The 26,183-nt window shown below is 40.5% G+C and overlaps 1 protein-coding gene across 1 annotated transcript in view; it reads right to left on the bottom strand.

The window, feature by feature from the left end:
* Positions 1–23,751, bottom strand: part of LOC136863415 (zinc finger CCCH domain-containing protein 15 homolog) — a 181,782-nt gene extending 158,031 nt beyond the window's left edge. The window contains exon 1 of the mRNA XM_067139825.2: positions 23,551–23,751. Coding sequence (XP_066995926.1) covers positions 23,551–23,622 — 72 coding nt within the window. The 5' untranslated portion in view covers positions 23,623–23,751. The remainder of the gene's footprint in view (positions 1–23,550) is intronic.
* Between the last annotated feature and the right edge of the window lie 2,432 nt (positions 23,752–26,183).

Raw genomic sequence — 26,183 nt, 5'->3', positions numbered from 1 at the left:
AGTAGGTCTGTGATGTCTGGTAAGATCTCGTTTTCGCTTCCATCCGGGTGCGGACGCTTGAAGAGTTGGTATTTCTGAAGGACAAAGGCATTAGCTCTCATGCCAGTGGGTTATGCCTCAGTCAGTAGCTTCCTTTTCACGGAGCTCTTCACCTCTTCGGAATTAAACCTAGCAAGGAATTCCCTCTTGAAGTCCGTCCAGTTTAAATTTTTCAAGTTATTCCACCAAGTAGCGACTTGCCCCTTCAATCGCGGTGTGATGAGTTGCACGAAGATGTCCTCTGGTAGATTAGTCCTTCCTAATAGACTGACCGATCCCTTGACGAAGCTAGTCGGGTTCTCTTCCAGTCGCCCGTGGTATTCCGGAAGGCTCTCTATAATCACTTTCGGGTCTAGGTGTCCTGAATTGATGGTTAGGTTTGAGGGGGTTAGAGCTGTGGCAGTACGCCCTGCTTGAGTTAATCTATCTTCTACTGCATGACGGATGCTTTCCCTTATAATATGCACATCTCCCTTGATGGTAAAAAAAACTGGTTTTCTAACCTTCCTTCAACCGCAGAAATATGGTTCCCAAAATGTCCCTCGACGGCAGAGATACAGCTTTCAAAATTTCCCTCAACGGTAGAAATTCTCCCCTCAACCTGTTGTTTTATGGCTGAAACCTGGATTTCCACCTCCTCCATGAGGTTCGACATATCCCCTTCCAGCTGGCTTACCCTACTATCGATCTGTTCAACATGTCCCAGTTTTGACCTGATGTCTGATATCTGCTGTGTTAATCGATCGGTGACCTCCCTAATTTGCGATGAAATTTTTGTTTCTAGGCTCTGTTCAACTTTGTAAACCCGCGTGTACACTTGTGATATTTGTCCAGTTAAGACTGTATTAGCTTGGGGAATTTTGTCGGAAATTTTGACATTTACTTTCGAAATTTGGTCTGCAATATGTTCTGTTAGGCCCTAATTTATGTCTGAAATTTTGTGATTGAGAGCCCGCATCATGTTTGTTAACTTAGAACACATTTTTGTTACATTTACCTCTTTTTCTGTCTCCGAATCTTCGTCGACTTCGATGAACAACTTTTTGGGATCTTCTCCTTTTTCAAAGAGATCTTCCCGTAACTGCGTCTGTAGAGATTTCTTCTTCCTATTCGCTGGGAGATTTCTCTTGGTGAGTTCGTCTTTGAGTTGTTTCACCGACATGTTTTCTAGTGTCACTTGCATTTTGATCTATTTCGCACTACACTCGTATTCACTTGTAAATTCTTACGTCCTCGTCACGGTCGCCAGTTGATGTATCCATAAAGATGCACACAAAATGCTGTCAGTTGGTACACTTATTTATTTAGAACTATTTATCTAGACATTAAACACGCATATAACCTAATTAACTGCCGTCACAACAAAACACCATATCAACAAACCACCATTTGTAACAACTGCCTGTCACGGAGCACATGGAGATTACAATCTTGAAACAGATGACTGCTTACAAGCATGTTGTCCACAACGCGAGGTCACAAGTACAATTCCTGTTAAACCATAACTCCACTAAGCAGTAACTCGTCTCTACCATCAAGGCCACCTCCTTATATATGTGCTTGGCCAGGCTTCGAGAAAGATATGCCATAACAGACCTTCTTGTAAATTATAGAGTGCTTAAAGGCCAGATATAATGTGAAGAATATTCTCCATAGTTCTCGTCCCACCCAGTGCCATTCTGGATGTTACAGTGTGTTTCACAATACTGTAGTGGATTACAAATTATATATACAGGTAATAATAAATTATATACTATTAATTACAGGTTCTCATATTAACTGAACTCATATAAATGTATATATATACAGTACATGTTTCATAACATAACCTCACAAACTATGGGATCATCCAACTACGTAAATAATAATATTAATAATCATAACTGTAAAAAAAAATATTAATAATAATAATAATAATAATAATAATAATAATAATAATAATACGAGGACGGTTTGAAAAGTTCTCGGAATCACCGCTAGATGTCAGTGCTAGAGCAACGAGGTTCCAGTGCAATAATCACACATCCTTTTTGAGTGAACAGGAGCTGCAGGAGTGTGGTAGTGACGACTCTTTGTTGTTGTTCCCACGTATTAATTTGTGACAATGGAAAAAACTGAGATTCGACCAGTGATTAAATACTTTGTAAAGAAAGGTATGAAAGCAAAGGAAATTCATGCCGACTTTCAGAACACACTGGGGGACTCTGCTCCTTCATTTTCAACTGTTGCCAAGTGGACCAGCAAGTTTAAACTTGGTCGGGAGAGCTTGGATGATGATCCGCGTAGTGGATGGCCAAAAAGTGTTACGACCCCAGAATTTATCGCAGAAGTGCATAAAATGGTCATGGAGGACCGTCGACTGAAAGTGCGGGAGATTGCTGAAGCTGTAGGGATGTCTTCTGAACGGGTATATTATATTTTAACCGAAGAATTGGGTATGGAAAAATTATCCGCAAGATAGGTGCCGCGGCTCTTGACATTGGACAATAAACGCACCAGATTGGAAATGTCCGAACAAAGTCTGGCCCGTTTTCAGTGCAACCAACAAGATTTTTTGCACCGGTTTGTGACTACAGATGAAACTTGGGTCCACTACTATACCCCAGAGACAAAACAGCAATCAAAGCAGTGGAAACATGCTGCTGCATGCCGGTACAAAATATTGAACTTGATGTTGAGGGAGCAGAGGATATCCAGCGGGACCAAGCTTGGGATGCATGAACCACTCACGTGCGTAGTGCCACTGGACGATGACGACGCACAGACCCTGGAAGCAGACAGTCTGAATAAGCTCTGGAAGATTATATCCGACTCCTGGCAGGTTCTGGAGGCAGGACAGCTCAGGGAGCTTAAGGAACTAATCCATGAGTTCTGGAACATCTTCACTGCTACCGGATGTGACTACAGAAGGATGGACAAGGTGAACCATTGGATTAATACTGGCGATGACGCCCCAATCCAGCAGCCACCCCGTAGGGTACCCCTGGCGAAGAAGACAGAGAACGACCAGATGCTGGATGACATGAAGCAGATGGGAGTCATCAAGGAGTCAAATAGCCTGTGGAGCTCCATATCTGTGTTGATTACTGCAAATTGAACGACATCACAAAGGAGGACTGTTTCTCATTACCTTGGATAGATGACACCCTGGACATGTTATCTGGAGCCCAGTGGTTTTCGACTTTGGATCTGAAGTCTGGGTAATGGCAAGTTGCGCTCCATCCGGAAGACAAAGAGAAGACTGCCTTCTCAACCAGCCAGGTGCTGTACCACCAGTTCATTGTGATGCTTATCGGCAACTGCAACACGCTGGTGACCTTCGAGCAACCAATGGAATCTGTACTGAGGGGGGCTAGCTCACGATGCTTGCCTCGTGTATATGGACGACATCGTTATTGTGGAACACCCGTTCTGGGAGCACTTTCAGAACCTGTGGAGTGTGTTCCAGAGACTCTGTGGGGCCCACCTGAAGTTAAATCCCAGAAAATGCCAGCTGTTCCAAGAGGAGGTGCGCTACCTAGGCCACACATCATCGGAGGGAGTAGCTGGCAGCTGTCAGTAACTGGCCGGGGCCGAAGGACAAGCGTGAGCTCAGAAGTTTCCTCAGCCTTTGGACGTACTACTGCAGATATATAACTGGCTATGCAGACATCTCAAAGCCTCTCACATAGTTCACTGAGTAGAAGAGGCCTTTCCAATAATCAAGGGAGGAAGAGGCTGAAGTAGTCCTTATGTACGGCACCTACCCTAGGATACCTCAAGCCTGGGGAGAAGTTCATCGTAGACACAGACACCAGAGACGTGGGAACTGATGGGGTGCTGTCGCAAGAGCAAGATAGGAGAAGATGCCTGCTTCAGCAAGACATTGTCAAAAGTTGAGCAAAATTACTGCATGACGTGTCAGGAATTGCTGGCCATCATGAAGACTTTGGAGCACTTCTACATATATTTGTATTGGCAGCCTTTCCATATGCACACTGACTACTCCGTATTGACCTGGCTCCTAAGCTTCAGCTACCTGGAAGGACAGGCAGCTTGCTGGATATAATGCCTTCAGGAGTACAACTTCACCACCGAGTACCAAAAAGGAAGGAAGCACTGCAACTTCAATGCTCTAACTAGAAGACCATGCCCCGAGAAAAGTGCACACTGCCAGAAAGTGGAGAGACAGGCGGACATCGTGGACGTCCACGCTGCGAGGGCCACTGCTGCTGAAATATGGGATCGAGCCGCCCTGAGAAGGATGCAGCTGAATGACGATGACATCAGGCAGATCCTGCTGGAAGTCTAGTCGGGGCAGCGGCCGGAATGGAAGGACATCGCTGAACGTGGTCTAACCTAAAAAGGCATACTGGGCCCAGCGGTCATCTCTCAAGGTTACATGCGTGTGGGACTATACTAACAGAAAGAAGCTGATTGCCCAGCAGGTAATTCCCACAAGCATGAGAAAAGAAGTGCTGACTGAGTTGCATGCGGGCACCACATGGGATTGAATAAGATGCTAGATCGGGCCTGATACCGTTACTGGGCGCACCTGAGAAACAGGCTTTGTTCATAGTACAGTGAGAAACTGTTGCCAACTATCAGACGCATGCGCACATTCCAATTCGTGTTCGTAGTAGCGATCATCAGAGTTGCTGACTACTAGTGTGTTGTTCGTACAAGCTTTTCAAACTGTTGGAGAGCATCAAGCAAACCGTTGGAACAGTTTCTGATCCTGGACGAAAACTCTTTCAGTCAGCGAGTCAGGATATGCGCGCGCATACCCCAGTGCCATCTGTTAGTTTTATAACTGACCCGAGAATTACTTCACGGCCGTGATTAGATCATAACACATCTTCCTGTCAGCTGTGAAGTTAATTGATGTGTTGAATCCTGTGTGTCTGAAGTAATTTAAGAACACTAAATAATGTCTGATATTGAGTCCATTGATTCAGATGAGGTTTTTAGCCAGTCGAGCTCAAGTGATGATGATTTAGAGCTGCTTTTGGAAGTAAGAGACAGCCCAAAAACGAAGGATATTGTGAGTATACGATTCCGCACTATAATAATAAGGACTTCGTTGAACATTTTCGAGTCAGCAGAGAAGTAGCAGAAAACATAGCAGAACGTTTCTCACTATCGCCGTATTATCATCACCAAGTAGGTGAATATGGGAAAATGTCCGCACTCAAGTTTGTTTTGGTGTTCCTATGGTTTGCTGGTCATGAATCTGCTGGATTTCGGGATGTTTCAGACCGATTGAATTTAACCATTAGTAGCCTACAAAAGATTTCCAAAGGATGACGTACTTTCTAAGTAATTTGTCTCTGGAAATAATCAGATGACCTACAGCTTAAGAGAAACGTGAAATTCAGGCTTATTTCCAAGCAAATTGTTTTCCAGGCGTAATTGGGGTTATAGATGGAACCCATGGTACTTACAGTGATCCCCATGAAGTACTTTCACCCCATCAACACAGTACTTAATACTGAGAGAATTTTTACACTTGGTGACATTCATTACCTTACTTTTCACCCTGTTTACCATCTGACCATTGTCTGCTGTCCATGTGGATACGAGAAATAAAGACCAATTGATAATAATACCAGTCAGAACAAAATACAAATTGACGGAGCCAAGATGTCTTCCAAATTGATAAGTGTACAATCGCTCCCCAGAAAAAGGCATGAGCGCATGGTACTATACAAGTTCCTCACAGTCACAACTTTCTCAGAAACAAGTGAACCTATAGATAAGAATTTTGTTGCAATTATCCAAACCATTTGTATGTATATGGAAGATGAGCTATATTTTGAAAATAATCGAAATGAAATTTGGTAGAATATTAAAAGGGAGGAACAAGGAATACCATACATTCATTTTTTGAGCGGATTTACATCTTGGTAATGACATGATTTTTCTTAATGATTCCAATAAATGTTGGTAACTTTTTTCAGTAATTTTTTTTCAAAGCACAGCCTTCTTTTCTCCTCTGTTTCATTATTGTAGCTTGAAATACTTACTAAAATTCTAAAAATTGTTGAAAATTTCTGAGAAAATGTTTGAAAATTTTTGAATGAGATTTTTACATTTTTCTACTGTATAAAGTTTAGCCTGGTAAGCCATCTTACTTAAGCAGAGTAGAACATTTCATTAGAAATAATAATCACCTACATCAAAATACACCCACATGTATGAATATAATGTGCAGTCCTGTTACATACAATATATGAATGTAAAAAGTAGTAAAATTAAAAATATAATAATAAAATAAAAACATGTGTACACCATTTTATTACGATAATGAATTTTTTTGTCCTTTTGCACTTGCAAATTCTGTCTCACTCATTTAAGCTAAATCTTGAGTGCACTGTCTTTCCATTTTCGTTATTTCATTTCTTTCTTGAATTAGTCTATTTCTAGCCTTTCTTTCTTCCAAAATCCCTTTCTGCACTTCTAGTTTCTCTTCTTCTATTTTCAATCTCTTGGCGTAGCCTTAATTACGGTACAGCCCCAGCATGTGCCTGGTGTGAAAGTGGAAAACCACGGAAAACCATCTTCAGGGCTGCCGACATTGGGGTTCGAACCCACTATCTCCCGAATACTGGATACTGGCCGCACTTAAGCAACTGCAGCTATCGAGCTCGGTCTTGTAGGAATCAAGCAATAACTTGGTGGTGTTATTACTCCACTTCACACTCTGTGAAACATTTTCATCCAGATTTATCTCATGTGCTTCTACACACTGATTAACTGCAGGGCTCTCTGCTCCATGGAATACCAGGAAGTTGCTCAAGTAACCTACAAAATAAGTAAAATTACATAAATATAAGCCCACTTCTGTATTTATGTCTAAGCATATATATTTCAGACATTCAAACTAGTACTATTTAATCATTTACGTTATCTTACCGTGTTCATCCATTTCAAAGCTTGAAGTTCAGAATAAAATCCGAATGAATTCGTTCAGTTCACAGAGTACGTAACACAATCAACACCTAGGCAATACAACACGTGGACCAAAACAGCTGATGTCTCCAACCACCACTTCCGTTCGTAGAGGAAATCAGCTCGTCACGTTTCAAACGTGTTGCCAACCGCGCATGCGCATATGTTCAATAAGTCGAACTATCACGGATTCGCTCTGCGAACAAACTAACAATGTCAAGAGGATGTGCCAGTTGTGTGACACCTGTGTGGCAAGCCGAGGCCTATGTACCAGGAGTACAGGCCAGATGATGCAGTACAATGTTAGAGCCCCTTCCCCGAATCTGATGCCGGGAACCGTTACCTACTCCTGGCCATGGACTATTTCACAAAGTGGCCGGTGATCTATGCCATCCCTAACCAAGGGGCATCGGCAGTAGCCAAAGTCTTGGTCAAGAACTATTTCTGCTGCTTTGGTGTAACAAGGGAACTGAACAGCGACCAAGGTAGGAACTTTGAGTTAAGGCTGATGCAAGAGGTTCTGCAGCGCTTGGAAGTGTGGAAGACCCGTATGATGTCTGCCAACACTCAAGGTGGAGCATTTTGTCATCAAGGAGCATCTCAAGAAGGTGGTTTCAGAGGGACTGGGATGAGCGGGTCCCGTTCTTCTTGATCGCCTATCGAGTGTCCAGCCATGAGAAGACGGGCATGACACCTGGTCAATATGGTCTTCGGAAGGGAGCTCTGTTTGCAATGCAATCTAATGTTCAGTCGGCACCGGACCAGGAGCAGCCAGCAATGGACTATGTGTGGGAGTTGATGGATCGGCTCAACGATATCCACGATTATGTTGGACATTATCTGAGGATAGCCAGCGACCGAATTGAAGCCTCCAACAACAGATTTCCAGGAAGGCGACCGAGTGTGGCTACACCATCCGGTGCAGACAAAAGGGAAGTTACCGAAGTTTTGGTCACAATGGGAAGGGCCAAATAGAGGTGCGAGTAACATTTCCCACACAGCACACCTTTCACCCGCCACCCACAGCGGTATCACCTTACCAAACACTTAACAACCACCAATAACAATAAGCCACATGATAATGTGACCGCCACTTCCGTATCAGAGTAGATTCATTGTCGACTCTATTTCAGCTAGGCCTTTGCAGTCAGTTCAAAGACAGTGAATGAATAGTGGTTAGCCCGATTCACAATACACTGATACAAGTATCACCATAACCATGGATATGAGGCTTATTAGCAGTGGTAAAAGGAGACCTCATGGAAGTGATTTATCGAGTCCTAGCCCTTCTTCGAAAATATTCAGTCCTAATAAAGAAGAGATTCAATTTTAATTAAAGTACATTATTCTTCCGCTTCTACTTCTGCTCCCACCGGCAACATTAATTCTACACCAGCATTCTTTTGAATAATCAGGAACAACCTCAATGCATTCGTCGTCTGGAGATTTTAGCTAACGACAGTTTGAAGCCTGTGAAACTTAAGACACACTGCAGAAAAAACATCCAGACTGTGTAAGCAAATCTATAATTTTTTAAGCGTCACGAGCAACAACTAAAAGGAAATGTCAGATTCCTTGGAAAACATGTAACAGTTCCTAAAAAAGCACTAAGAACATCCTTTGAGGTATCCTATTTACTTGAAAAATCCAAATTACCACATATTATTGGTGAGAAATTACTTCCTGCAGCCGTTAAAATGTGCGCAATCATGTCCGAGTCGATACCGCTGTCAGATGATACAGTGGCTTGTCGTATTGATACAAAAGCCTCTGACGTGAAACATCAATTGCTACCACATCTTCATGACAGGCCAAAATTTTCCCTGCAACGTGATGACAATATTGATATTGTAAATAGTGCCCAGCTTCTTGTTTTTAAATACGGTCATGAAAATGCAATGCATGAGGATTTTATATTTTGTAAAGCTATGGAAGGGAGAACTACAGGCAAAAATATTTTCTCTCTTGTGAATTCCTTTTTTCTTTTTTTGACAACAATCTGTCATGGACAAATTGTGTTGGTATAGTACCGATGAGGCAGTGAGATTTACAGGAACTAAAAAGAGATTCAGAGCTAGAGGGAGTGCTGTTCCTAATTCTGTAAAATTCACACACTGCATGATACACAGGGAGGCATTGGCTTCAAAAGTATTACAACCAGAAGTCAACAAAGTGCTGAACGATGCAGTCAGTGTAGTAAATTTTGTGAAAGCAAGAGCTTTAAACAGTTGGCTTTTTTCCACTATTTGCGAGAAATGGGATCTACACAAAATTCGCTTCTATTGCACATGGAGGTACATTGGTTGTCTGGTAGTTGAGTCCTTCGTTGTGTTGTGTTGTGGAGCCAAAGAATGAACTTCGTCTTTTCTTAATGGACACCAGTCCCACACTAGCAGATCTGTTTCTGGATGAAAAATAGCTTCTAATAATGGGCTACCTGGCCGATGTATTTGAGAAACCGAATGATCTTAACATTTCACTTCAAGGACAAAATAGTAATATTGTCTTTCTAAGCAAAAATGTGCTTGTGTTTAAGAGAAAAATTAACCTTTGGATAACCCAGGTGGACAAAGGTAACTGTGAGATATTTTCTTGTCTGGGAGAATTCCTAGAGGAAAATGAGTTAGATTTTAGTAAAATTAGTGGAATTGCCGTAGCACATCTCGAAAAGCTTCGTCAAAAATTCGGGGATAAATTCCTAAAACCTTCAGCTAAGTATGACTGGATTTGCAGTCTGTTTGATACGAACGTAACAGCCCACTGTCAACAGTAGAACACGACAGAACGCTTCAAAATGAATTTGTGTCGAAGTCTCTTGAAAATTGTTGGGTGCAGATTTGGAATGAATATCCCTATTTATCAAGAAAAGACATGGGCATGTTATTACCCTTTGTTTCAACTTTGTGTCAACATTTTCCGCAATGGCAACCATCAGTACGAAGCATCAGTCTTGACTGCAGCTGGAAGGAGATCTGCAGGTTGCTGCTTCAAATATCCAACCAAGACTGAATCTACTTTCATTACGAATTCAAACTCACCCACATCACTAACTCCTGTGTCAGAGAATTACCGAATTCTGAACCACGTACCTTTTTATTCTTTTTTTTTGGGTGAATAATTTAAACATAACATTTTCACAAATCCACAGTTAAATCATAGGGTATAGAAGGAAAAGCAAGGGCTCTTCTCAGTTTTTTAGTGGGAAGAAGAAGCAGAACACCTAGGGATGCTGATACTGTGATGATGTGATGTGATGCTTGTAGTTTAAAGGGGCCTAACATCGAGGTCATCGGCCCCTAATGGTACGAAATGAAATGGCAACAAAAAATTCAAAATCATCCACTGACCAAAATAAGAAAATGTCATGAAGAATGAATGGATGGACATGAACCCAAAAAACAATAAACAAACAGTGGATCAGACGCAAAAAAAGATCATAAATAATAGTATTACTGACCAAGGGACCACTTATAAAGCATAATCCTGAATCGAGGATGCTTGATGTCTAAAGGGGTCCAAAATCCATGTCTAAGGCCCCACAGAATGGTACATGTTGCGAGTAAAGTAGAACCATGGTATTTGTCATGTTGGGGTACGAATCAAAAGTAGCAAAGGCTCACGGTGTTCCACACAAGATGGTACCACTCACAAGTACTGTACTTCGTACAGGTACGCAGACCTATGGTGTTTCTCACACAATGGTGCCACTCATAGCCAACGCAAACCGATGAGGTTCCTCACCTAGGTGTACTAGTCATGGGTGCCGGTATTCCCGTGGTGTTCCCCACATAGTGGGTACTAATCACAGGCAACGCAGACCCACGGTGTCGCTCATATAGTGGTACAACTCACAGGCAACACCCAGACCCGCGGTGTTGCTAACATGGGTACGACGCACGGGTACTGGAAACCCACAGACCAGCCTCTTTGCTGCTACTAATCGCAAACCTATTTCGTACCTAATATAGTGGTACTACTCGCAAGTACAGGCAACCCATGGTGTTCCCCGCATGATGGTACGAATCAAAAGTAGTTTCATGGTTCTAATTCAATCATCCCTTGGTCGCCCCTTTTAGTCGCATCTTACGACAGGCAGGGGATACCGTGGGTGTATTATTCGCCTGCATCCCCCACCCACAGGGGGTAAAGAGAGAGAGAAAAGAAGAAGAAAGAAGGGATCCGTCACTTCGAAAGATGAAGTAACGGACAAAGAAAGGCAAGGGCCACGAAGGGCGTGAAAACAAAAGACTCGCTAGGCCTCGAATGCTCTAATTCCGTCGGGTCGGTAAAGAACAAGAGTTGACCAAGGGAGGTCGGACAGGATAGACGAAAGTGAGGAGCCGGGCACAAGTAAGTGGAAGCAATGCCAAGACTCAGCTAAGGGCCCCGTGGTTGCCAATCCACACTCCCAAGTTGAGAGCCCCTTGGGCCCCTTTTAGTCGCCTCTTACGTCAGGCAGGGGATACCGTGGGTGTATTCTTCATCTGCGTCCCCCACCCACAGGGGATAGTGTGTTTGGTCCGCGAGAGGTACTTTATTTCCCACAAGTCCGCCGGCAAGCCGGTTAGGACCCCCCTAACCGCCATCTGGGACGCGCCATGTGGGAGTATCACCTCTCCCCCTGCTATGCCAGTGTAGTAGGTTCGTGGGATGCTGATATTTGATGAGGTAAAAATGAGAGAAGAAATTCGCTTTAACTCGGATTTATTACAAGTGATGAAAATGAACTACAGAGATAAGAACATTTTCATATTTACAGATAGCCAAGCAGTCATTAAGGCACTTGAAGCTGTCCGAGTTATATCCAAAATTGTTTGGTACTCTCATACACTTCTCCTCAAGCTCTCAAGAGTACAAATGTTGTTGAAATAATATGGGTACCTGGGCATGCGGGCATAAAAGGTAATGAAAAAGCAGATAAACTGGCAAGAAACGGATCAGAAACACCTTTTGTGGGCCCAGAACCAGTATGTGGGATCTCTTATAGACAAGCCCGACTTTACATAGGTAAATGGGTACAGAAGAAACAAATAGAAAACCGGAAAAATGCTCCAGGATGCAAGCTTGCGAAAGAACTAATAAAGAGCCCGAACAAGAAGCATACTAAGGAACTGCTGGAACTCAGCAGAGAAAATATAAGATGGATAGTAGGACTGCTGACTGGACACTGCCATTTTAAAAAGCACCTACATAGAACTGGAGTAATAAGAGACAATGTATGTAGGAAATGTAACGATGCGGAAGAATCAGCTGAATGTGAGGCGCTGGAAAGAACCAGAATCTCCACACTGGGATTACCTGGTGAAGAGAGAAGAAACATCCGAGAAGACCCAATAAGGAGGACCTGCAACTTTGTGAAGGGAGCAGGTATTACTAGGTGGGGATGAAAGAAAACACATGGTAGCAAAAGCTTCGAGGTCGACGCTAAAAGGAACTTTTTAAAGAGACTCCATGAATAAAGGAAAAAGAAGATTACAACTCAACGGTTTTGATTGTTCCCTTTCTGACCGACTACCCATAGCAATATACGCTAGCCAGAACGGTACCCCTGGTGATATAATAACTGCAACTGGATCAGAACAATTTTCAAGTGTTATGCTATTTTTATTATATATATTGACAATTATTTGTAGATTTTTAAGCATTTTTAGATCTTACGGCCGATGATGGCCTAATATTAATAGGCCGAAACTAGTACAAGATTAAAATAAATTGAAGTACTAATTTTATATTGTATTTATTAGGTGGATTACCTCATTTGTCTACAATAATTATATTGCCATCAATACGCAACATGAAAATTATGGACTTTTATACATGGTAGCTAGTTGAACAAAAAGTTATGGAAATGCTTAGGAATATCCGGCAACATAAAGAATCTAAGGTGTTCCATTTCTAATCCAGCTGACTGTAGCATAAAACTGTGGGCATTTTCAGACGTGCCACAAGTGTATAAGAAATAATTTCCATGATAAAGTACAGGTTAAATACAATTTTTCACAATTTACTTTATGTTGCACAACACAGATACCCCGTAGGTCTTATGGTGATGATGGGATAGGAAAGGGCTAGGAGTGGGAAGGAAGCAGCCGTGGCCTTAATTAAGGTACAGCCGCCATCTGCCTGTACGAAAATAGGGAACTACGGAAAACTATTTTCAGGGCTACCGACCTGTTAGCTACGTGACCCAAATCGCACAGCCACTTGCTCAGTCACTGAAATACTGTTTGAAATTCTACCCATATATTAGTCCCAGTACAGCACTTCAGCAACGAAGACATTGTCCGCCTTATTCAGTGGACCCAAAATCATAATCTTCAGTTAAATATTTACAAGACCCAGCTATTGGCTATAACAAGTTACTAAATTCTGTGAGTTTAAATTCTCTCCTGCCAGTAAACATCCCCTACAGTAATACAGTCCACAACGACAGAACTTTGTCCTGGTCAGAGCACACAGCAGCTGTGCTAGGAAAAAGACAACTTCATTGATGCATCCCTTTTAAGTGTAATATTCACTATACCCCTCCCAATATGCTAGTCACTTATCAAAGCTCTAATATTTCCAATCATCACTATGGGTAAGCTGTGTACAATGATTTACCTATCTGATACATCGAATGTAAAATTGCACAGGGTTCAGAATGTCTGTGTTTGTGACATTTTGGATGTTAGATGTGATGAACAACTTCAGTACCTAATACTTCAAGAATGGGGGCAGCTCTCCATTGTGCTACTTATGCATAAAATATTGTACATGTTACCTCTATAGTTACAAGTATTGATTACGTTGACCTTAATTGACATTTTATTTTGTAACTGTTAACTGTCAATACGGATCACATTCCAATTAATAAACACCATCCATGATACAAATAACCAATACACAAAATCTGCACTTCAGATTCCCAGGCATCATACTGTACTGTAAAACAAAATAAATCTTTCCTTTGCATAGCATCACAGCTCTTCAACAGTTTTAATATTCACTGATTTATGAGTTCTGCCAACCTGTCAAAAATTTCAACAACCTGCTTCCTGGACGAATACAATAAAAGGCGTTAATTAATGAAGAATTAATTTGCACAGTATGTTCGTTAAATCATCTCATTTTCCATAAACCATTGTTGTTGTTATTTTTTAAAATCTTAGTAATTTCACTTCCCTGTAAATAGATTCCTTTCTTTTGGCAGCATTTCAGATAAGTAGACTAAGGCCCAGTTTCTTCAACAAATGTTAAGTGTTAACACTGCTGTTAAGGAGACTTAACACATAATTTAACAAAATGGTCGTCTTATCAAGAATTGTTTTTTTTTTTGCTAGTTGCTTTACGTTGCACAACACAGATAGGTCTTATGGGGACGACAAGAATTGTTAACTCAAACAAATTGTTAATACTTGTCATCAAGGTGGTGCAAATAGAGCCATGAAATAAGTATAGTAGCATAATATACTGTATATCTGGCTTGGACATTATAATACCAATTAGCAGGTCTATAACCTTTCATGTCACCTCATTCAGATCAAAAATCTACTAACCCTTTCCACTCAGGAGTTGGGTATAGCTCAACAGTATTTTTTTTTTCTTTTCCAATTTGTTTTACACTGCACTGACACAGATAGGGCTTATGGTGACTATGGGATAGAAAATCGCTAAGAGTAGGAAGGAAGTGGCCATGGTCTTAATTGAGGTACAGCCCCAACATTTGTCTGGTATGAAAATGGGAAACCACGGAAAACCAGGACTCTCGACAGTGGGGTTCGAACCCACTATCTAGTATGCTTTATCTCATTCCACTAACATGCCGGCATTGTCCATTTCAGCAATTATGTATCTTCTGCATGGTGTAGGAGTGACATTAGTGTAAAATCCACAGCTTACTGAGTAGAGCCATTTTATGAGGAAGCATAGAGGTAAATATCACTATCTTAGGACTCATAAAACTTCCCATGCTTTTTTTTAACTTCCATGACAACTCACACTTACTGCTGCTGTGGTAGTGCAGACAAAAGTATGGCCACCCCCCCCCCCCCACTTTTTTTTTTTTTTGAAAAGTGAGGGTAGTGTTAGTGGAAGTGATGATGTAGTTGAACTAGAAGGATTATTCTCAACTTTTACACATTTAAAACATCTAAATCAGACTCATTTCATTTATGCCCATGAAAAAAGAAACGGTAAGGACTGCGCTGTGTGTAGCAACAGAAAAGTCAAGAAACGGAAATGAGAAACTGTCTGTGGTTGTAAAAATGTTCTTACATTCCAAGATTTCATGTTAATGTTGTGAAAAATACCACAAAACGAAGAAATGCAAGTGAGCTGAATTCCGCAAAATGTATAGGGCCGATTGCAGAAACGATGACTAGTTTTAAGCCTTAGACATTGTCTACCTAAACAACGTCTAAATCAAGCATGACCTTCCATTGCATAAACATTGTTCAGTCGATGTTTAACTAGACATCGCTTAAAGTTTCAATTTTGGTTTGAAAGTGGAGACAGAAGTATCTTTCATGCAACTCTTTGCTTGTCGCAACCAATGAAATTCGTCAGTGCACGCGCCGAACGCAAGTCAGCTGTTTGTCTTCCTACACATTACTCAAATATGGCTGAGCATGACTTGCCAACATATAAGAGTATCGCTTTCGGTGGAAATTAAATCTCACAATATTATCGACACTAAAGCGACACTCCACCGTACGGGGAAGTGTAGCTTTGATTATAGCGTTGTTACAGCGAGTGTAATCTACTCATAAATATGGTAGTTTCGACGAAGGGAAGATGAAGCAACAGTAATGTGTAACCAAGTTTATTGTACAGATCATATAGATGTAGCTTGCATTCTGGAGATCGTAGGTTCGAAATGAATCAGCAGCAGCCGTGAAAATTGTTTTCTGTAGTTTCCCTATTTTTACACCAGGCAAATACTAGGGCTGTTATTATGGCCATGGCTCTTCTTCCCCAGTCCTCTTTAAACAATAATCACCACCACTTGCCTTTTCCTATCTGATTCCATTGTGGAGATTTATCTGTCGTATGCAGGTATCAGACTGTGCCTCTTATAAGGGCTTCTGATAAGTTCACCTGCATACACCTCAGCATCAGTGTGTAGGGTCTGACACATCCCACTCTGATGAGTCTAGTGTCAGACCTTAAGACGAAATGCTGGTTAACAGAGCAAATGCCTGAAAAGCCTTACATCTAATATGTTTTTGACATGCTCTATTGGTGAAAAATATCTAATTCCCTCCATGGGAATTTAGAATTTTCCATCCTATCTGATAGTTGCCAAAAACTTATACGATTATATATATAAAAAACCCATACAATCTACTCGTTAGTTTTCACTATTATGTGTGTTTACTTAGCAGTAAATATAAGTGAATCCCTCCCGGTTGATGTATGCGACAGCCTTCTGACGATCGGGACACGTAATTCTGATATGTACCGTATGTAGTCGAAATGACCTATAATTCCATGGAAATTACCCCATGTATATAATAAAATATATCGGTTACCAAGAATTGTATTCAAGTTGACAGTTACAGGACTGTCACTTTGTCAGTTAAGAAACAAATCTCGAAAAGCGAAACCTTATTTTAAGATCTATCTCCCTGTGCATGTCAAACAAATTGCAGCGATTTAGCAGCAGGCGACCCACAGAGGGGCCGTCGGACTAACCTTTCTTCCCAGAACTGTCTCAACATAATACAAATTACATATTTCATGGTACATAACCTCTTATTGTGATTCACTCCTCTCATTTGAGGTTAAACAGTGCTCTCGGCAGTGTTTAAACATGACCGGTTGAACATCGGTTTTAGACAGTGTCTAAGTGATAATGTCTCTGCAATGCGGCACCCATACTTAGGCATTGTTTAACCGTAAACATCGTCTAAATACCGTTTCTGCAATCGGCCCATAATATTCATCTATACAAATATATAAAGAGGTAAAGTTTGTTTGTATGTAATGGCTAATCTCAGGAACTACTGGACCGATTCTAAAAATTATTTTACTAATGTAAATATTCATTATTGCTGAGGGACATGGGCTGTATTTTATTTTCAAAACAATTCGAAGGGGTGAGGGCATGGGAGGAGATATAAAAATACTAGGCTATTATAGGCGAAATATCGTATGTGTCATACAAGGACAAGACAAAGCTCAATTTATGCCCCTTGACGCAAAGAACAAAACTCTGCTGTAAGCCCTATGGGCCCGAAAACCATGTTTTAAGGCCCTAAAACCAACCGTTATGGAGATACTGGCACCACACTACCCCTGCTCTAGGAATCAGATAAAGAAATGAACTGCCATAATCATGGCAACGTCAGGTCCATGATTTTACAGCAGCGAGATTATCCACGATATATCACAAAAACCTAACATGTACAGACATGAAAACTGGTATTTAAAATCTCCCTTAAAATTAAAAGAACACAATTTTTTTTTCAGAAAATGGGGGTGGGGGGTGAAAAGAAGTGAGGAAGGATTTGAATTATTTATATGAGGATAAATATATCTCAGAAACTGAAGATGTCACAGATGTTAAAATTGGTACTTGAAATCTCTTGAAAATAAATGCACACTTTTTTTTGAAAATCCACTTAAGGGGGTGAAATAATAAAAAAGCAGGTGAATTTTTAAAATGAGTGTGTTCTTCTTCTACCACTTTTCCCACACCTGTAGGGTCGTGGGTGCGAACTGTGTCGCAAATGTGGATTTGACTCTGTTTTACAGCTGGATGCCCTTCCTGATGCCTGATGTAATTACTATTGTGTGTTCCTGTTGTGGTTGGTAAAGTGGTGTGTTGAGTGAATATGAAGAGGAGAGTGTTGGGACAAACACAAACAACCTGTCCCCAAGCCAGAAAAATTAATCACACGCGATTTAATTCCCCGACTCAGCCCGGAATCGAACCCGGAACCATGTGAACCGAAGACGTCAACACTAAACACTCAGCCAAGGAGTGTGGCAGTTTTCGAAATGAGTATATCTAGAGTATATCTCATTAACTTAACATGTTACTGACATGAAAATTGGGATTGTAATCTCCATTAAAAATAAACATGTAATTTTTATTTTCGGAAAATCAACTTAAGCTGGAGATCGAAAATAAGTGAAGAAGGGGTTGAATTCTCTTTATGAGGATACTTATATCTCAAAAACTAAAATGTTACAGGCGTGAAAAGTGGTATTTGGAATCTCTCTTAGAAATAAAGAAACCCTTTCTTTTTTCGACTTAAAAGAGGGCTGTTCCTCACATGTAGAGTTCCATGTCGCATGTTCCAGATTTGGCTCTGCCAGTAGCTTGGTTATCATAGCCCCAAAAGGCAATGCCACAAATGTGGTTTACAAAGAGTTTCTGGGGTAAAGGAAATGCAAATTTTAGGCGAGTTTTTATATTTTAGGGATTTTCAGATAATGTCTTAGTGCAGTACCAAGGAACAATGAATTTTTATCAACTTAGGACATCCTCGCGAGCAAAGCCGTGGGTAACAGCTAGTATTTCATATAATTTCCCCTGTAAGTATGTACCGAGGGATGCCCACACGTGTTAATGGAGCCAAGCTCTGGTTTCTAGGACACGAGTGAGTTCGAACCCCAAGTTCTGGTTCTCAGGACATGAGTGAGTTCGAACCCCACTATCAGCTGTCCTGAAAATGGTTTTCTGTGGTTTCTCATTTTCACTTCCAAGCAAATGCTTACAGGCTACAAGCAGTTCATTCCATATCCTTCCCCAATTAAATTCATCATCCTTCATTTCATCTTCATTAGCTCATCAACTGAGGTTGCACTTTATCCCCAACTCCATATCAGGAAACTGGACTAAGGGGTAGACATAACTTACATACCCCTGTATATATGTCCCTTTTTTATTTTAGAAGTGTTCAGCCTCAGAATGAAATGAACGAGTAGATGGTAGGTAACAGCTGAAAATTATCTGAGTTAGGGTTAATATACAGGGTTATTCAAAAAGAAGGAACAGATTTCAAACATTTATTTCTTCCAAACTACAAAAGATAGAAACACGATTCCAACGTTCCTGGAAAGAGAAAGAGTTCAATTTTCACTTTTGTAAGGTTTCAATATGAGCACCATGTGTTACATGACAAATATCAAAACAGTGGCTCATTTCTTGCCACACATGAATCAGGTGGTCTCTAGTTATCGAATTCACAGCTTCAACAATTCGATGTTGCAAACTTTCAAGAGCATCAGGCATAGGGTGTGGTCTTTTACGTAACCCCACAGATAAAAATCACAAGGACTGAGGTCTGGAGACCTGGGAGGCCAAAGGCGATGAAGGTTATCTTCTGCTCCTCCTCTTCCAATCCAACGTTCTGGGATGGTTTCATTTAGGTAACGTTGAACGTACTGAGAGAAATGAGGCAGGGCACCATCTTGCATGAAGATAAAGTCATAGGAATCATCTTCCATTTGAGGAAATAACCAGTTCTGAAGCATGTCTAGATAGGTTAGTCTTGTCACAGTTTTCTCCATGAAGAAGAAATGTCCATAAACTTCCTTTACATATATGGCACAGAAGACGTTCACCTTTGGCGAATCTCTTTCATTTTCAATAACTGCCATAGGATTTTCACTTGCCCAAATTCGAAAGTTATGCCGATTAACTTTACAGGAAAGGTGAAGAGTGCATTCATCTGAAAAAATTAATCGTTCAAAAAATTGCCTTCTTCCATATCATCTAGCATGCTAATGTAAAAGTCGTACCTTTTGTTGTAGTCGTCTGGATGCAATTTCTGCAGTAACTGCAGTTGGTATGCCTTCAGGTGCAGACAGTGTTTCAGAACTCGCCATACCTTTGGTTGAGGAATGTTAAGTTCCTTGCTTCCTCGTGTTGTGGATTTCTTTGGGCTCCTTTCGTTAACCGCACAAATACGTTCGTCATTTTCATTCGATGTGCATGTACGTCCCGTGCTTTTCCCGTTGCAGATGCAACCATCTTCTACAAACTTTTGATGCCACTGGTAAATCTGCTTATGCCGAGGCATTAAACTGATGGCGAAAAGCACGTTGAACTCAAATGATGGATCCTAGTTTTGCTAATTGCAGCACACAAAATGCTTTTTCCTGTCGTGTTGCCATTTGCTTACACTCCAACTGACAAGCACCACCGCGCCGCGAGCAATGCAGCCTGGCACGACAAGCAGCAGCGCCAATGTGGCCAGGATTGGAACTTGCAACAGTGGCGCTTCTACATGGATTGTTCAAATTTTAAACCTTTGTCTGTCCAGGAACGTTGGAATTGTGGTTCCACCTTTTGCAGTCTGGAAGAAACGAATGTCTGAAATCTGTTCCTTCTTTTTGAATAAACCTGTATTCATACATTTTAACATAAATGTCGTGGATTATTTCTAAAATATTGTCTCACATTTTACACAAGAAAAACTTTAAAAAGTGACTTTAATCTATACATAGTCTGTTGTTAATTTTAAGACCTCATCAAAAAAATTCTAGCAACATATGAACTGGTACTATGTACAATAATGCCACAAAATGTATTGGAATTAACCTTGTTACTTTTTCATCAAACTACCTGAAGAACAATGACTTTTTACACACTTCAGAGTCTGAGTAAGTTAACAGGGGTGTACAAATTGCAAAATGTTCCAAAATTTGTAACAAACATTTACATCCGACCATAGCACTTTTACAAAGTCTCTGCAAATACACATTATTAGCAAAGTCATAATGGGGGACATTGTCAAGGTTGTAGATTTTCGGAGAAGACTGCTGGACACTTCATGAACAGGCAAGTCCCTTCAAACGTACATTTCATATTCAAGGAATAGATCAGCCAAATGGAGTACCTGTAGCCATTGTTGGAGTAGTGAAAAGAACTGTCAATAACCAGGCGATAACAATGATTATGAGAAATTACCTACAGGCTACTGCCTTTATCTGATTACAATAGTAAATGAATTCCTTAGCTGGGAGTTCTTTCACTCACTTTTAACTGGCCATCTTTACCTGAAGACCATTATAAGAGAGTACAATGAGAAAGGTTCCTTGAAAAGGATGGATGCTAAAAAGAATAAAAATTACGTTATTGGCTTTATGTCCCACTAACTGCTTTGTTACAGTTTTTGGAGACGCCAAGATGCCGGAATTTAATCCTGCAGGAGTTCTTTTACGTGCTAGTAAATCTACTGAGATGCTATAAAGAAGTAGGCCTAATTTCTTCATTGCTGGAATTTTTCTCTAATTCCTCCTCACAACAAAATTGTCCATGATTTTCAGTTTGCATTGGATAAAATGGAATGTAATTTCCATCAGGCTGGTGAGAATATAGGGTCAGGGAGGAATATAAAGTAAGTTAACTTTTCGCTGTAATTCAGTTAGCGGTGATATACCGAGCTTAATTCAGTTTACTACATTTCAAACCTCAGTTATGCAAAGCATATTATTTTGTAACTTTTTATTTGTTTACCTAGTAACATTTTCAAAGTTACAAATATAGTAAGCTATCCATAATGAGGGACACTGTAGACGTTGTAGATTTTTTTCCCCTGACCCTTCATATAGGCTATCATATGATCAATATCCAAAATAGTATTTTTCTTATCACACTACTTTTTAAAATATCCTTGATATAACAAATCATTCAGATATTGAATTTACCAATTTTGATGGTAGCCAATGCATTACCATGCATTCGTAATACAGGGTCTTTTATTTAGCTGGCTCCACAGCACCACTCAGAGCAATATATCTCTCGGCAAATGAGTCACCCGGCTATCGCCTTCAGTGCGTGTTCCCCTGACACACGGAGCAAGCCATAAAAAGACCCTGAATAAAATCAATGAACAGATACACTGTATATGCAAATGTCTGAGCAACGATGATTCAGTCCTACAATGCAACCAGAATAGTTTCCTGAGGGATGAGTAACTCAACACAGCAGTAACACAAGTATGAGAGAGAGTCTTAAAATGAGGTTAGGGACTAGTTAAAGAACATAAGTTGTAAAAATGACTCTGAGCAAGCCTAAATTCTTTGTTACTGAATGAATTGGTGAGAACTGAAGGCAACTAAGTGACATTTAAGAAAAGTCTATTTATTATGGATATAGGGGTTTTATATGCAGCTATATCAACTAGCAATGAAAGGAACTTACTGCCATCACGGGAAATGCGAAGAACCAATAGTCACTGCTACAGAGCTGGTGGTGAAAGGAAATATCTACAGCAGTTATTTCCTTTCAATACTATCTAGTGCTCGTTGCCACTCTCCATCCCCCGTTCCTGGTGTGGCAATGTTGAATGCTTACAATGGCTTGTCAGATTAGATTGTTGGTATAGCATTATTTTCCTGTGGTTTAAACTATTCATACTGTTGAAAGTATTTTTAAACATCAGTGCAGTGAAGTGTGATGCACATCTTTCTTTAATCTAGGTGAAGTAAAATTGCCAATATGATGGATGTGCCTAAAACAGAAGATGATCTTGTAGTAGAACTTGGGAAAGGAAAGAAGAGACAATGTATGCCTGAAACACGGAAATGCAATGTCCACAAGAGTGGTATTTTGAAACGGAAAGCCTACACTACCAACAGGGAAACAAATAGAAGCAACGGGAATTACAGTTCCTGTATGTGACTGCAAGCTTCGCAAATGTTCCACCAAATTTTCAGAATGTGATCAGATTGACATTTTCACAGCATTTCATCTTCTCGGAAGCAAAGATGAGCAAGATCTTTATTCGCAACGGCTAATGGACGATTTGATGTTAAGCGTTGTTGTGGCAGTAAACAAACTTATAGATTTACGGTAACATATTTAAACTTTGTTTTTTTGCTAGTGGTTTTACGTCGCACCGACACAGATAGGTCTCATGGCGATGATGGGATAGGAAAGGCCTAGGAGTTGGAAGGAAGCGGCCGTGGCCTTAATTAAGGTACAGCCCGAGCATTTGCCTGGTGTGAATATAGGAAACCACGGAAAACCATCTTCAGGGCTGCTGAAAGTGGGATTCGAACTCACTATCTCCCAGATGCAAGCTTACAGCCGCGCGCCCCTAACCGCACGGCCAAGTCGCATGGTACTACTTCTTTAACCCATGCCTCTCTCTTCCAGCTTCCTCCTTATTATGTCATATGCAGGAAATCAGATCATAAAAATTATTATAAAATCACCAAAATACTAATGGAGTAATTCCTATTTATTACATGCCATGCTACTGTATTCATGAAGCCCATACACAAGTTCACACTGTATCTCTTACTACCACTGTATATGTATGATACAGATTGTGACTTTGCGGTATTCAATACATCACCAGCAGTTGCGTTACGATTTCACTACGGCTCACCACCACACCTGCATGAACGATAACCTGCATAAGGTTCAACAGAGCTTTGACAGCTGATACCATTCTTTTATTTACTTGAAGAGCAACAAAATCTGGATATCCCAGAATATTCGTACCACGAGAACTAAACGGTGCTCAGGAAAGTATGAAGGAAGGGTACCACGTTAACAGATAGTAAATACTGTCACATCCATGAACCTACAACTGAACCTAACCACATTTTTTTGCCCACGGTAGGTGCCTTACTCACCTCTATGACCTTCTCTTTCTTCTTCTCAACAGTCTTTTTACTTGGTTGGGCGGGTTTTGGTTTCGGTGGCATTTTCGGGACGAAACTATAATAATAATAATAATAATAGGACCGGTAATAAAATAAGGAAGAAATTCACATTACTTTCACACACACACACTCGCCTGACACGAATACTCTCATAATCAAGGAGTGCATGGCAGAGCAAGGACTCCTTTTAGGCCAAAGAGAATATTTAAAGCTTCTTCTTCTTCTTCTTCTTCTTTGTTTGTTCTTGGACTCTGCGCAGCGCACTACGTCCAGTCACTGGGTTGTTTTAAACTTCACCAATCAAAGTGTCTGTTACAAAAAGGGATAGATTTGAGGGTAGTGGGAAACGGAAGTACACACTAGTGTATTGGGAGAGGTTGTGTAGGAAAGAGACATGAGGAATAGTCGAGGCGTCTAATACTACAGATATGTACAACAGAACAAGTTGACATGTGTTAGGTTGCAGGGATTTAGCACGGGGACACAGGGTTCTACATCTTCACGCCAGTGTGATCTATCACGGCGATTTACTACTATAGACATACATGACCAGATCACAAATAAGGGAGGCAGGATCGTACAGATTAAATTAGGATATTACATGCGTGAAAAAAGTTAGTCAGTAACTCAGCTAAGCGAACTGTCGGATGGTATACTAAACAAGAAATAGTGAGAGGAAGTTGAAATCCGAGTGATAGTAAAGTGGAAATGAGATGTTGTTGCTGTCGGGGATATTTCTCACATTGAAACAAAATATGATTTATAGTGCCGACATAGTGACCACAATTACACAAGTTGTTTTCCTTAATCTTTAAACGATACAGATGTTCCGGTGTACAGGCATGATTCAAGCGAAGTCTGACTAGAGTAGTGATATGACGTCGAGTGTACTTGCCTTTTGCGAACCATGGTTTAATAGCAATGTTATTTTGAATATTGTAGAAATGTGTACCTTTAAATTGTGCAGATTGACGCCAATGTTCGTTCCACTTTTCTCGGAGAAATTTCTGACAAATTTTCCATACATCATTGTGTGGGAGTGCAATATGGTAGCGTAGTCCTTGTCCATCAGCTGCCTCATTGGCCAGTTTATCGGCCATGACATTGCCTGTTATGCCAGAATGTCCTGGCACCCATGTAAATAATACGGAACGATTGAGTATAGTTAGATCATACAATAGTTGTCGTAGATTTTCTATATACCAATTGTCCGCCTTTGTAGGATTTTCTAATGCTTGAAGAACACTGAGAGAATCTGTACAGATGAGGGCCTTTTGGATCGTAGAATGTTTAATATATATTAACACTTGACGAACTGCAAATATTTCAGCTGTGTAGATGGATGCGTATTGGGGTAAGATGAATTGTTTAGATAATTGCAGCATAGGGGAATAAAAAGCAGCGCCTACGTCGGATGTGTCTTGATGTTTTGATCCATCAGTATAAAATGGAATGTATTGATTATATTGATCTATAATAATTTTGAATGACTTAGTTGCTATCAGTCTGTTTAAATTCTCGGAGATACTGGAATCATCGAATTTTGTACGGATGATAGTAGGTAACTGTATAGTCGCAGGAAACATGATAGAGTACTTAGGGTGCGTTCTTGTTTGAACAACGTGAGGTCGTAGATATATAAACTGAACATAAGCCCACAGGAGTGCCGGATATTTGTGTTGTACTACAGGTCCATTTCCAAAATATTCAGATAATAACTGCAGCTTGGGAAGAATCGGATGATTATATCGGGCCATTTTCTTGAGAATATATTTAGTAGCTACATGTTTGCGTCGTAAATGTAACGGTGGTTCGGTAATTTCAGCTAGTAAAGCATTTGTAGGAGTCGAATTCATTGAACCTGTAATCAGTCGAGCAGCTTTGTACTGTACTTTGTCTAATCGCTGTTTTTGATCCAACGAAGCCATATCTATAAACTGACTATCATAGTCAAAAACAGACCTGATAATGTTTTTATATACAGTTAAAAGGGTAGCTGGGTCAGCTCCCCAGGTTCTGTTCGTTAAGGATCTTAATACATGGAGCTTTTGTTCCGTTTTGCGACAGATCTCTGCAATATGATTTTTCCACGATAGTTTATTATCAATCGTTACCCCTAGATACTTAACGGTTTCCTTGACGGAGATTTCCTGTTCACCGCATCTAATGGGAGACTTATCATAGATACGTTTGTGGGTAAATATGAGAATTGAACTTTTTGCCGGTGCTATCTCTAAACCATTTTGTATCATCCACGTCTGCAGGAATTCTAAAGTCTTCTCTAGAGTAAGACGACATTCTTCTATGGTATTTTGAGTGCAGTAGATTACTATATCATCGGCATATTGCAGTATCCGAGCCGTTTTTACAATTTCCTTTTCAAGATCCGCAGTATACAACATATACATAATCGGACTTAAAATGTCCCCTTGTGGAAGCCCAACGGATACAGAGCGGCAATTGCTTTGATGAGCGATTTGAGGGAGACTTACACGTCGATACGTATATAATTGTCCTAAGATATTAAGCAACGTGGAAGGAAAATCCATAGTACTTAGTTTCTGGAGTAGGATGGGAATATGAACATTGTCATAAGCACCTTT

This window comes from Anabrus simplex, chromosome 2 (genome assembly GCF_040414725.1).
Source record: "Anabrus simplex isolate iqAnaSimp1 chromosome 2, ASM4041472v1, whole genome shotgun sequence".
Classification (NCBI taxonomy): Eukaryota; Metazoa; Arthropoda; class Insecta; order Orthoptera; family Tettigoniidae; genus Anabrus; species Anabrus simplex.
Note: the sequence above shows the minus strand (reverse complement) of the source record. Positions and strands in the feature narration are given on the sequence as shown.